This window comes from Arachis stenosperma, chromosome 9 (assembly GCF_014773155.1).
Source record: "Arachis stenosperma cultivar V10309 chromosome 9, arast.V10309.gnm1.PFL2, whole genome shotgun sequence".
NCBI lineage: Eukaryota > Viridiplantae > Streptophyta > Magnoliopsida > Fabales > Fabaceae > Arachis > Arachis stenosperma.
In genome coordinates, this window is record NC_080385.1 from 163374485 (window position 1) to 163388994 (window position 14510).

The 14510-nt window shown below is 29.3% G+C and overlaps 3 protein-coding genes across 3 annotated transcripts; 2 read left to right on the forward strand and 1 right to left on the reverse strand.

The window, feature by feature from the left end:
- Positions 1 to 2326: 2326 nt before the first annotated feature.
- LOC130950397 (zinc finger BED domain-containing protein RICESLEEPER 3-like) lies at positions 2327 to 3316 on the reverse strand. Its single transcript, XM_057878891.1, has 3 exons — positions 2860 to 3316; positions 2435 to 2760; positions 2327 to 2341 (listed from the first exon to the last, which is right to left on the reverse strand). The coding sequence occupies exons 1-3, from the start codon at positions 3314 to 3316 to the stop codon at positions 2327 to 2329; spliced, it is 798 nt and encodes a 265-aa protein (XP_057734874.1).
- A 4920-nt stretch (positions 3317 to 8236) lies between these two features.
- On the forward strand, positions 8237 to 9022 carry LOC130951881 (mannose/glucose-specific lectin-like). Its single transcript, XM_057880629.1, has one exon. The coding sequence runs from the start codon at positions 8264 to 8266 to the stop codon at positions 9020 to 9022; it is 759 nt and encodes a 252-aa protein (XP_057736612.1). The 5' UTR covers positions 8237 to 8263.
- Positions 9023 to 12533: 3511 nt separating this feature from the next.
- Positions 12534 to 13350, forward strand: LOC130951744 (mannose/glucose-specific lectin-like). The gene has a single exon (XM_057880452.1). The coding sequence runs from the start codon at positions 12534 to 12536 to the stop codon at positions 13344 to 13346; it is 813 nt and encodes a 270-aa protein (XP_057736435.1). The 3' UTR covers positions 13347 to 13350.
- Positions 13351 to 14510: the final 1160 nt, after the last annotated feature.

Sequence of the window (14510 nt, forward strand, 5' to 3'; positions counted from 1 at the left end):
ATTTATGTGAGTGAATAATTCTAAGGCCAATTAATTATGGAGTTTATACTTACATTAGGTATTAGAGCCTTTAAATGGGTAGACATCAAAGTCTCACAATAACTATAATAGAATTTTCTATCTAATTTTGGACCAGACCATACAATATTAAAAATATTTGCCATACTTACTCTATAAACAAACAATTATGCGAGAACTCTCCCACACCTAATAAACTCTCAAACACTTGGTCCTAGATTAACCAGCCACTACAAAAAAAAAATGTTGAGTACCGTCATATTTACCGTCGGATTTAGTGATGACAATTACCTTTAGACTTAGCGTCAGATTTAACGACGGATTTGATGTAGGATTTATCATGTCAAATAATCACCTATAGATAGTATCTTCTGACGATAAATCTGCCAGTAATTTTTGGCAGAAAACCACAAAAAATGACGCCAAACTTTAGCGTCGGAGTTACAGTCGGATAGATTCGATAGTAGAGACATCTAATGGAACGCTATGTTTTGGTGATTCACACTGCGTTAACATAAAAGTTACTCTTTCTCTAACCTTCTCATCTCTCCTCCCTGTCAACTTCCTCTGCCGTCGCATATGCCTCAGACGCTGCCGCCGCTACTGAAGATGCCGTCATCGCTGCTGAAGACGCCGCCGTCACTGCTGAAGATCCTGCCATTGCTGTTGCAACGCTCCTGCCGCTTCTATTGCAACTGCACCTCCATCCCTCTTCAAGGTTTTTTGTTCGAACTCTAGTTATTTGAAATTCTGTTATATCAAATTAATTAATTAGTTAGTAGAGATTAGTTGTTTAATTTTCTATTTTAGTAAATTTAGATGGTTAGAATAGGTTAGATTAGACTATGAGATTGATAAAAAATGTTGAATTATTGAACTATTTGCTGATTTCTGCTATTGAAATTGTTAGAAAATACTTGACTGTGTTAATAATGATTATGTTGTTTATATATTATCTTAATAATAATTGAAAAAATTAACCGATTGAGAAGGATTAATTGATATTTGGTTTGGATGGAAACCTTGAAGGGTAGAGAAATCTGAATATTAGGAGAGATTTATTTTGTCGAAATTTTTATAAGATTTTCAGTGAAATAAAAAAATTAAAATTATGTTTTTGAAATTGTTATAATTAATTGTTGAGTTACTGTATTTTTGTGCAATTGTTAATTTGAATAATTATTTTGATCTTAGTTTACATTTTTTATTTTGTTAAGTTGGTGTTATAATAAATATTTATGATATTTACAAAAAAACTATATATATGTATATATTCATTTTGGTTCTTATAAAAGAAAATTTTCTCGTGTGCAATTAGTGTTTTAGTGCTCTATAGGCACTTGTTAGTTTACTAAACTAACCAAAACACTTATTCATTCTAATTTAATTACTTTGAAAATAAAATACTATGTAATTTTTCTTATTTTTTTTAATTTACTAAACTAAAACACTTTAAGAATTATTTGTTACTTCTTGAGTTTATTCTTATGTTATTATTTTGGTATTTGTTATGTTATTAATATATTACTAATATATTCATTGTACAGACATGACGACAGGTAGCAAAGGTAGGTCGAGTGGGTCACATGGTTGTGGTAGAGGGCGAGCTTCCACCTAGGAGTGGAAACAGGCCAGGCTTTACTCTTAACAAGTCAGGCCTATAATAGAGTATATTGGTATAGCCAGGCTTTTTAATAAGTATTGAGCCTATCCTGTTATTAAATCTGGCCTGTCTTAAAGCCTGTCAATAGACCTGTTTTTTTATATAATAATTAAATTTAAGACATAATTTAATTTTTAAATTATAAAATATAAAAAAAAAATTTATGGACAATATTGATACAAAATAAAGACAAAATATCGATAAATAACTATCATTGATTAAAATATATATATATATATATATATATTTATATATATGGAATATATTCTCACTTGGTTACTTCCAAAATATGTAACATATAAAATAAAAGACTTTATTAATATCAAGAGTTGTAACAAACCAACTAACATAACATCAAATAAAAGCTAATAACTACTTAAATCAAAACACAATAAAGAAAATGTTAGATAATTAATCGATTAATCCTACAAGCTTGAAAGTGATTTAATCTTCCTATTCCAACACCTTGAAAAAACAAAAAGCAAACATACGCATATCATTAGATTTTTAAATAATATAAATGTAACAAATACTTTTTTTATTAGTACAAAAAAAATGTTTAAAATAAAATTATGGTCATAATCTTAGTATAAATTATATGATACCTCCTTTATATATCATGAAAGTTCAACTTTATTATTCTAACTACTCACATGATACCTATATTAATGTTCTCACATTTAAAAAGAGAAAATATTTTCTATAACATAGATACTTAGTCAAAAAGAGAAATATTAAAAAGTTAATTTTTACCTTTGGTTTTTTCTTCAAATCATACTTGTTCCAAAGCCAATCTCCTCCACAAATGAGAGTTTCAATGGACTCTTGATTTAGTCGAGAACGATATTCATCAATAACTCTTCCTCTAGCACCAAATGAAGACTCTGAAGCCACCGTTGAGACAGGAATTGCTAATATGTCCGCTGCCATTTTAGATAAAATCTTGAATTTCAGGCTATTATTTTTCCACCACTCTAAAGCACTAAAAGACTTAGAATTGCCTTCAGGAATGTAAGCACTCTCATCAGGATAAACTTCTAATTCTGATTTTGTTGGATGAATGGCTTCTTTTTCTTGAACTATATTCAACATTTCATCAATTTCACTAATTTAAGAACTAACCACATTAGAAGAAGTAACTAGACTACTAGTGTTAATTCCACTTATTATTGTATCACCATGACACTCTTCAGCATATTCATCATACATTTCTTGCAATGTATTCTTCACTTTTTCAACATTTTCAGCAGCCACATGCTCAGATTTGTAAATTAAAGAAAAATGTAATTTGCACATAGAATCCAAAACACAAGCAAGAGACATTACCATATTGCATTCTCTCCAATATTTGTCAAAATTTTCTTTCATTGAGGTTGCCATTTCTCTCATGAAGGAATCTCTATCTTCAATAGCATTATCAATTACTTGTTTCACTCTCAAAATTTTAGAAAGGTACAAATTTGCAATAGGATACTCACTATCAGAAATGACATGAGTAGCAAGATTAAAAACTTTTAAAAATTTGTAAATCTTCTCAACTTTTCTCCAATTCTCTGATAGTTCATAACTATAGTGGGGTTCTTTTTTCTTATACCCAGCAAATACAGATTTAAACTTCAAAGCCACAGATAACATGTTATAAGTAGAATTTCATCTTGTGGGACAATCAATGATGAATTTTTTCTCCTTTAAACGCTTGTTCTCAGTAATCTCAACAAATATTTTAAATCTTGAATCATTAAAATTGACATACTTGACACTCTCACGAACTTTGTGAATAATACCTTTAATTTTATCTGGCCCATCTTGTACCAACAAATTTAAAATGTGTGCATAGCACCTAACATGAAACAAACTACCACCAACAGGTAATGAGTTATTATCTGAAATAGTATCTTTAAGAGCCCTTAGACATAAATCATTATAGGAAGCATTGTCAACAGATACTGAGAAGACTTTGTTTTCAATTTTTCAAGTCTTCAAACACTTGAAAATAGCATCTGCAACATCGATGCCACATCTAGGAGCAGGTACCGGAACAAAACTCAAAACCCTTTTTTAAAGATTCCACCCAGCATCAATAAAGTGACCTATAACCATGTATTCAACAATTTGATGGCTTGATCTCCACATGTCGATTGTCAAACTTATCTTCCTAACACCTTGTAACAAAGCTTTCAATTGTTTCTTTTCTGCCTCACATATCGCCAAGCAATCACTTCGAGCAGTTTTGCGAAAAATTTGATGAAATTCAGAATTAGCGTATTGGAAGCCCCACATCCAAACTTCATCCTCAACAATGCTAAAAGGATACTCATGAACCATAATTGCTGTAGCAATTATTTGTGTCATATTCTCTTGAGAATATCTTGCACCTGGTGTCACAAAGGGATTAACACTTGAATTGGAAGGTTGAAATGGAATCAATGGTTGCTTCTTTTGTGCAGCAACATGCAATTTTCTTTGTAAGTAACTACTAGAATGCCTCCATAAATGTGAAGTATTAGCTCCTTTTCCAGCATAAGAAAACATAGATTTGCAATACTTGCAAATAGCTTTTGTACATTCAGAACTTTCAACTTGATCAAAATTGTCCCAAATTGGTGAAGTCTTCTTCTTTTTTTTTGTAATAACAGTTTCATTACTACCATTTTCATCAGTGAGTGGTTGACTTGTAATAGTTGTTGTCTGTGTTGGTGCTGATATAGTTATTGGTGTTTATAATGGTGTATCTGTTGTTGGCATTATTGGTACTGATCGATTAATTTTTTTTCCATTTAAAGAAATAGAATTGGCCAATGGATCACTTAGAGTTACAGATTCAGCCATTTTTAAAGCCTATTGTAATGCCTAAACAAAAATTAACAGACAACATTATCTCATGATTTTTTTTACTTTCATTATATTAATGGCATAAAGTAAGAACCTTTTAATGAAAAAAATTGATAAAATTTTATGTTCGAAAAAGTAGAAACAATATCACAACACAAACAAAAAATTTGAACTTAAAAAAAGATCTTTGACAGAATAAAACTCTAATTGATGAAAAATAATTAACATTATAACAACAAATATAAAAAATAATGACATGAGAAAGAATAAGAAATACCTACAATCAAAGGAAGAGAAGATGAAGAGGATGGTAGTCTGGTAGAAGAGCGTGTAAAGTGGAGAAGAGAAGAAAAAATGACCGTGTGTATGTTTGTTTCTTTATTAATGTGGAGGGAAAGTTTTTAGAATTATTTTATTTGATTGGCTTTTGATATTCCAACATCAAAGATTAAAGATATTAACAAAATAAAAAATACACATATATTATTAAAAAGACAAATGACTTAGTGGATAAAGATATTTTCATACGATAGAAGACCCAAGTTCAACTCCTTCCAATAGTATTTATATATATATATATATATATTTGCAGGCTCAGACCGACCTGCAAGCCTAACAGGCTATTTTAAAAGCCTAGATCTGCCCTTTTAAAAGCCTGGACTTATTTTCTATCAGGCCAGTGTTTGGCCTATTTATAATAAATCCCTTATATAACTAATCTGTATGAGTACTATTTTGGTCTATAAGATTTAGAATCAAAATCAAATTCGTCCCTAATCTTATTTTGGATTTAAAATTATTCCCAACGTTTCATTTGATATTAAAATCGTTCTTTCAACTTTTTTCAAACAAAAATACTCTTATATTTTTTCTTATCCTAACCCGATCATTCACCACCACCACTAGTTTTATTACCACCAACTCTTCTTCTTCTCATATCTATTTATTTTAATCCATCAACAACAGCAACACAACAAAATATAACATTTAAATTTAAAAATTCATCATCAACAACATAACATTCAAACTTAAAAACAATATCAACAACCTCATTTATTTCAAAGAGATTAAGAAGAGAGCGAGACTACCAAGAAGAAAGGGGAAGCGAGAAAAAAAGAGAGCGAGAGGGAGATAGCTCAAAATCATGGCCACCACCATCAAAATCGCCGCCACCGGAAAAGAAAAAAAAAGAGATCTAGAATAAGAGAAGTCTCTACAAACACTAACAGAGAAGCAGAGAAGCTCAACCTCAATATTCACTACCATCTCCATCACTTCAAAAATTTTTGTTTTAAATGCAACATCAAATCCTTCTATAAGGACAAAAAAAGAATGAAAAATTTAATCAATTGCAGAAAAAGACAAACGAGATCCAGAGCGAAATCGAGACAGCAAGGTCATTGGTTTACTTCGCCACTATTATCGCTGGAGAAGGTCATGGATAACCGACAAGGTAAATGATGACGGCGTGACGACGCCGTGACCGACGCTGAAGAGGAGGGCAACGACGGCGGAGAGGATGTCCTTCAATGGCGAGGCGAGGTGAGAGTGTGGCATGGCAATGCGAGGACGACCGTCAATCTCGACTGCGGCAGAAGAATCTTCGATGGCAGATCTCTGCCGTGATTTTTCCTTTCAACACATGTAACAATAGCAACAATACAAAAATGACACCATTTTAAAGAGTACCGAAATTAGGACAAAGATACTCAGGAGGAAGAAGAGGAATTGAATGGGTTCAAAGGATGGTCCAATGATAATGATGATGAGGAGGAGAAGGAGGAGAAGGAGTGAAAAACGTTGGGATAAGGGAGTATTTTCTTGAATAAGAGGAGAGGATAGCCAAACAAAGAATATAAAGAGATATCTTTGTCATTTAAAAAAAGATTTTATTCAAAAGGACGATTTTAATACTAAATAAAACGTTGTGGACGATTTTAAATTCAAAATAAAATTAGAGACGAATTTAATTTTGATTCTAAACTTTAGGACCAAAATGAGTACTTATCCCTTATAAAAATAAATTCTTCTTATATTTTTCTTTAATTTTATAGAAATGAGCTCTATAAGTTTGAAAATAAATTATTACACCTCCAAGACTTAATACTTCTTTTTTCCATTATTTTTTGGTTTTCGCCTAATTTAAATAACTAGTTGTTATAAATTAATTTCTTTTTAAAAATTTAAACGAATAAAAAACAATATAAATAATTATATTTATATTTTTAATATGTATTTTTAAGTAGGAGTTTTTTTTAGTTTTATTTAAATTTTTTGTATAGATTTATTTTTTTATTTATCTTATGTTATTTTTTTTTTAAATTCACTAAGCATCGAATCCGATCTTTTGAATGTAGAATTCTACTTTTTTTTTTCAAAATTTAAATTAATAAAAAATAATAACATAAATATAAATAATTATATTTTTAATATTAATAAATTAAATATTGTAAGTGAAGTGCCTCAAAATGAATATGCTAAAGAGACTAGTAATGGTCCATCCGATTAATGAAGTATTTTACTGTTTTTATTTTAATTATTAATAAAATAAAAAAATAATATTACATAATTAATAAAATTTATTATTTTTTATTAATATTTATATACTAAATTTAAAATTATAAATTTTATATTTTAAATTCTAATAGTATAAAAAAAAGATATTGAGCAATAATATTGAATAATATTAATAAAAAAGATTGAGCTCTTTAAAATTTCTCAAATAAAAAAAATGACTGCAAATGTATGTTACTAAAATAGAAAAGACATTAAACACTCTAACAGCATGAATTATTTTTCAACTTATGTATTAATCAATATTTGATTGATTGGTCTGAGGTTGAGGTTATCCACAAAAAAGATTTGTCTAAATTACTTTGTTTCTTTTTGTTCAAGTTACTCACTTCCTTTTTTCTTTGTGAGTTTCGGGAGTATCCCCATTCATAGGTCCGAGATCCACATCTATGAATTGAAAGGTCCGAATGATCCACTCTGTAATTAGTTGTTAGAATTAATAGGTCTTCAAATCGTTCATTTGAAAAAATTGAAACCCTTCTTATTGGATGGCCGTGATACTTTCCAAAAATCGAAATTCTTGATCAATGGAAGAACAATATCACCATTTTTTTTCAATAAGATACCAAACGGAAAAGTTTAGGCCAGCAACTTTATTAAATTCTGGCCAGCATGTAACCAACAAAAAAAGGAAAAGTATAGGGTACCAATACATTATCTGCCAACTTCTGCCAACTCTTATTTATATTTGTGTTTTCATGGAAGTGTGTTCGTAGATGTGTCTAATAATTAATATATTTTAAATACATATATAAAGAGACACATCCAGAAAATATATTTATAAAGATACTTCTATTAAATACAGTTATAAAAAAAATATTTTTATTAGACACATCCACGAACACACTTTCATGAAACACAATTTAAACAAGAGTTGGCAGAAGTTGACAGATATGCTATTGGTAACGTAGCAGAACTGACAAAAAAAAGTGAGCTATTGTATGAAATTTCACATCAATCTCACACAATTAAAATATCATTAATAACTATTTGATAACTACAAATCACAAAAGTTGTTCATCCTTAGCACTCTTCATTTTTCGACCGTATAAATACCCAAATGGCTAAAACTACCTTTAATTTCCATCCTAAATCCAACGTAACGCCATGGCTATCTCCAACACAAACCTCTTCCTCTTCTCTCTTCCTCTCCTTACCTTCACCATTATCTTCCTCATGCAACTAAACAAGGCAAACTCATCAGATTCCTTTTCCTTCAGCTTCGACAACTTCAATCAAGAAGATGGAAGAAACCTAATCTTCCAAGGTGATTCAACCATTTCACCAACCAAGAACACACTCCATCTCACCAAGGTGAATAGTCAAGGCAACCCAGCTTCAAACTCCCTTGGAAGAGTCTTGCAATCAGCAGAACTACAGCTTTGGGACAAACCTACAAACCGACTCTCAGAATTTGATTGTCAATTCAGCTTCCTCCTCAAATCCCCGGTTTCCGAACCGGCCGACGGCTTGACCTTCTTCATCGCCCCCTCCAACACCACCGTACCGGCGCTTTCCCCCGGAGCTCTGTTAGGGATCTTTGATGCTCATAGCCATCTAAATCCTTCTCTAAACCAAATTGTTGCCGTTGAGTTCGACACCTTCTCCAATTATTGGGATCCAAGTTACCCGCATATTGGAATCGATGTCAACACCATTCAATCCGTCAAGACTGTGCAATGGGAGAGGAGAGAGGGTGAAACCGTAAATGTATTAGTTTCTTACACTTCTAGATCTCGAAAGCTAGAGGTCATTGCAAGTTACTCTAATGGTCAACGATTCGAGGTGTCTCATGTCGTTGACCTAAGGGATGTGCTTCCAGAATGGGTTAGGGTTGGATTCTCAGCTGCAACAGGAGCTCAATACCAATCGCATGAGATTCTATCATGGTCTTTCACTTCATCCTTGAACTACGTTCAAATGGAAATAAAATGAGTATCTTGCATGTGATATGCGATCTACTGAAGAGATTTCTATATAATGATATGAATCACAATCATCATCATGTGTTTAATTATGTGTATGATGTTATGCTAATAAAGGACAGACAAGTGTACTGTTTTCCTGTTTCCATGGTCTATTTTTTATGTACATTAGGGTTTTCATTGCTTCATCAGAAGCATGATATTCCCTAGCTAGTACTTTATCATTTCATCAGATGAATAGATTAATTACTTCCAACCCCAGTTTTTTATTTTTATTTTTATTGGTAACCTTATGCATAACCTTATGTGTAAATGTTTGACCCTCAATAAAAGGAAAATGAAGAGTGCATTGAATTTAATCTAAAAAATGAAACCAATACTAAAATTATTTTTAAAGTATATTTTATATTTTATTATATATTTTATATCTATAATTAATTTGATAATTGATTTTTTTTATATACCCTTAATGAAGTTCTATACTATATAAAGATCTGAGAGAGAAGATAAATAGAACCTATTTGAACTTTCTATGGTTAACTTGTATTGCTTGGTGACTTTTGGCCTTTTTGAAAGAGAAATGCTCAAGAACTAATAGGATTTTTTTGGTTTTGACCAGTATTTTTAATTGTTAATTTAATTTTTTAATTTAATAATTTAATAATATACTTTTAATTTATATTTTTTAATATTAATAATTAATTGTTAACTAAAAATATAAATTATATTAACCCGCTAATATTTTTTTTCTCGAAAATGAGTTGAATGTTTAAACTTAACATTTCTTTTAAGACAATGAAATAAATAAGTATTTCAATCCTCTTTAGATTTTAAATGTCATCATATTACTATTATACTTTTAGACTTAATATTAAGACCTATAGCCACTATAAATAAATATTATAAATACACATTGCAGAAGAACTTCTATATTTCTGTCTACTTCTCTCCACGGCTAATTAATGTATCAATCATGTGGAGATTAGACATGGCACGTGTTATTAATACCAAATTCATATAGATGTGTATGTTTTCGTTATGAAAAAATATATATAAACAATAAAAATACTAAATAATATAAATAATAGATATATTAGTAATTTTATTAAGTGTACAAATAATTATTTTAATATTAAAATTTAGATAAGTAATTTAAAGATATAATATATTTTAATTTGATTGAAAAAAATTATTAATTACCTCATATAATCTTTTGCAATTGACCTCATACGGTAATCATATATTTTACATGCACGTTAATTAATATTGATCTATCTTCATATTTTATTGATATTCTAATTCAAAGTATAAATCTAATAAAATCGATACAAATAATTATCATTTAATGTGAATAATAAACGAAGCAATTGAGAAGGGAAAAAGGAATTTATATATTCAAAAAATGTGAAGCAAAACCTTCACTATTCACATCCAAAACCAAAATCAATAAAGAGGAAGCGGAGTCAAATAATGTATATCACTGAAATATTACAAAGTTGCAGTAATCACTATGCGCTGCATGTGTAGGTGTGGCACAGAAATATTATTGGGCAATTAATTTCCTATCCGATCATAACTATTGATACCGTACCCCATCCAATAATTCATGGGTACTTTATACTTGGATAGCGTGAGAATGTGAGGTGTTGGCGTGTTGCCTGATTCCCTTGGGCTCCATTTGATTAGGATACACACTGAGACGCCGAAAGATATGTATATATATTTTATGTTTGCTAAAATAAAGACATAAGACACACAAAATTCTAAAAAATCATAATACCTTCATTTTTTATTTTCTCTACCATCATTTAGACTTTTCATCTACTACTACCTATTTTTTTTCCTCCACCATTCATAACTAAATAAATCAAACATCAACCTAAATTATTATTACTAACAAGATTTCTTTCAAAAATCAATTCAACAATTCTTATTTTTTTATTAAAAAAAGAAAAAAATAGAAATTTATTAAATCACGGGAACTCTCGATCACCGGTTGAAAAATTTAGGAGAGAAATCAAATGGGAGAACATAAAATGAAATAACACCACATTTAACTCAAAAACCTTAAAGTAGTAAGTTAAAGAGTTTTTTATTTTATAAATTCTTCACTTTTCTTTATTTTTTTCATGGAATTAATTTTATACACTATTCTTCATACTTGTAAATTCTTTTTTCATAATTCTTTTTTAAATCCTCTATATCCCAAATATATTTCTGCTTTCACTGTATCTCCACCGTCCTACGTCACTCGAGGCGACAGACGCTTATAGTACCCTACACAAGTTTTTAAAATCATCGAGAAAAAAGAGTGATCGAAGCACGATATACAAAGAGAAAGAGTGGGAGAGACAACAATGGACGACGAGAAGAGAAAAAGAGAGAGAAAGGTGTGCAGCGGTGATGGCAATAACACTCTCGGAAAGAGTAGTGACGGAGACAAAAGTAGCGGTGGAGGGAGGATGGAAGAGGATGAAAGAAATGGCGAACCATTGAAAAAAGAATGAGATGAAAAATGTTAATAAAAGAGAGATAAGTTTGAAAAGAGAATGAAATGGACCTCTACTTTATATATAAGTCGAATAACAATATAAATATTATTATTTTAGGTTCGTATTTGATCAATAATAATTTATACTTATATTTATAAATATTTATACATAAAAAACATATAATTTACATCTTTATTTATCAGAGTTTATATATATACATAAGTCAATATAATTTGTAGTTATATTTTCTAGAATTTACATAATAAATTAGTAAAATTTATTTGTTAAAAATAATTTAGTATCTATACTAACCAAATAATGATCAAAATTACTAAAAATTGCTTGCCCTATAGTTTTTGTAAGTCAAAATACATGTCATTAAATTAATTTGAGTTGGTCAAGTGATCAGCTCACTCGTCCGCTTAAACAAGTGTCAGGAGTTTGAATCCCGTCTTGTACATACAGTAACCTATTGGCTAGTAACAGACCCTTAAATGAAGGTCAGATCAACGATAGATTAGTCCTTAATGTGTTAATTAGATTCGGAGATATCGTGGACAAAAAAAATAATCTCCTAATATATAATTTCTTTTAGATAAATATTAGAAATTAATTTTTAGTTAGTTAGTACTAATATTTTTTATTTAAAATATAGAATTCAAAATTAAAAATTTATAATTTATTTAAAATCTAAAATTTAAAATAAAACAATTTTTAAAAAATTAACTGAAAAAAATTTAACTCTCTGTCGTTACTTTTTTATTCCAATTCAAAATACTTAGCAAAGAGGGAAAAGTTTTACTAACTTGATACATTGAAAATTTTAACTATTTCAGATTTTAATAAAAACACCTTACTTATTAACACCGTAAAAACACTTATTATCCAAAAAATAAAACTAATTGTCTAACTTTTTATACCAAATCCTCATGGGTCCTTTCATAGAGCACCTAAATAAATAGCTAAAAGGCTAAACCCATCATTGTAGCAAGCAAATATTAGCTACACTACATACACATCCCCAACACCATGGCTGTCTCCAACCCAAACCTTGCCATCATAACCATAACCATCCTCCTCATGCTTCTAAACAGGGCATGCTCATTAAATTCCCTTGGTTTCAGCTTCGATAACTACTTCCATCAAGAAGAAAGAAACCTAATCTTGCAAGGTGATGCAAAGATTTCACAAACCAACACACTCCAACTCACCAGCACCCCCAAAAAAGTTGTTGGACGAGTCTTGCACTCGTTTCAATTACAGCTATGGGATAAAAGCACAAACAAACTCGCAAGCTTTGACTCACAATTCAGCTTTGTGCTCACATCCCCGGTCCGCGGTCCGGCCGATGGGATCGCCTTCTTCATCACATCGCCGAACTCTACCATACCACAGAATTCCGGCGGAGGTTACTTAGGGCTTTTTAATTCTAAGACAGCCCTAAGTAACACTTCGTCGAACCAAGTGGTCGCAGTTGAGTTTGACACGTACATTAATCCTACTTATGATCCAAATTACAATCACATTGGAATTGATATTAACTCCATTAAGTCCTCAAAGCTTGTTAGATGGGACAGGAGGGAAAATGAAACCCTTGATGTATTAGTATCATACCATGCCGAGAAACAAACCCTAGAAGTCAAAGCTAATTACCCGGATGGTCAAAGTTATGAGGTGTCTCATGAGATTGACTTGAGGACTGTGCTTCCAGAATGGGTTAGGGTTGGGTTCTCTGCTTCCTCTGGAAACCAATATCAATCGCATAGCGTTCTATCATGGTCTTTCTATTCTGGTTTGTATTACAGTGGTCACAAGAACGAGTATCTTGCAAGTGATATGTGATGATCTGGACGAATTAATTTCTGTTATTATATGATGTATATGATCATCATATATGTATGTGTTATGATATGTACTTTATATTATTATGGTGCTAATAAGGGACAAGTTTTGTCCATGATCTAATAGTAATAATTAATTAAGCACGTGGTTAGGGTTTTCGTGTAAAATAAACTTTCTTTATGTATAACATATATATCTTTGTGATAATATTTGTTTACGATAAGCAACCACTTAAATAAAAATGCTTAAAATATTTTTTTTTTAAATATTTTTAATAATTAAAATTAAATATATATAATCAATTAAATTATATTATTTTTATTAACATTAAATTAGATAGACAAATTAATTTATTTAATAAAAAAAATATAAATTAAATTTTAAATTAATTTAAATTAATATTATTTTTTATAAATAATTACAATATCTTTATAATAAAAAATAATTAAAATACTCATATTATATTATATATATATATATATATATATAAATTTTGAAAATTCTAAAATCTAATTTTATGACGACAAGAAATAAAGGCCGAGAATCGAGAATTCTCAAAATTAATATATATAATAATAGGAGTATTTTGATCATTTTTTATAATAAGGGTATTGTAGTCATTTTTTATAAAAAGTAATATTAATTTAGACCAGTTCAAAATTTGATTCACTATTTTTTCGATCAAATTAATTTATCTGGCCTAATTTTGACAAAAATAATATTATTTAATCAATTATATGTGTTAAATTTTAATTACTAAAAACCATCTTTAAAAAAAAGACGTTTTAAACATCTTTATTTGAGTGATTTTTTTACGAAAAATATTAACGGCTGAAATTCGTTATGCATGGGCAACATTTTGGATCAATATTTATACTTTAATTTTATATTATTAAAATTTAATATTAAAATTTATTCTTTAGAATTGATCAAATATTAATAAAAATAATAAATTTTATTAGTTATATCATTATTATTCTAAAAAAAGTTTTGAAAATCAACCTTGTATAACCAATATTTAATATAAGAAAAAAAATTTAAAATTTTTAAAAATAAAAACATCTGAAATTCAATTAAAAATATTATTTAAAATCTAAACTCAATATAAAAAATTATTTTTAGTGAATTTTGTACTTAAATTTATTTGACAACTTACTGTTTACT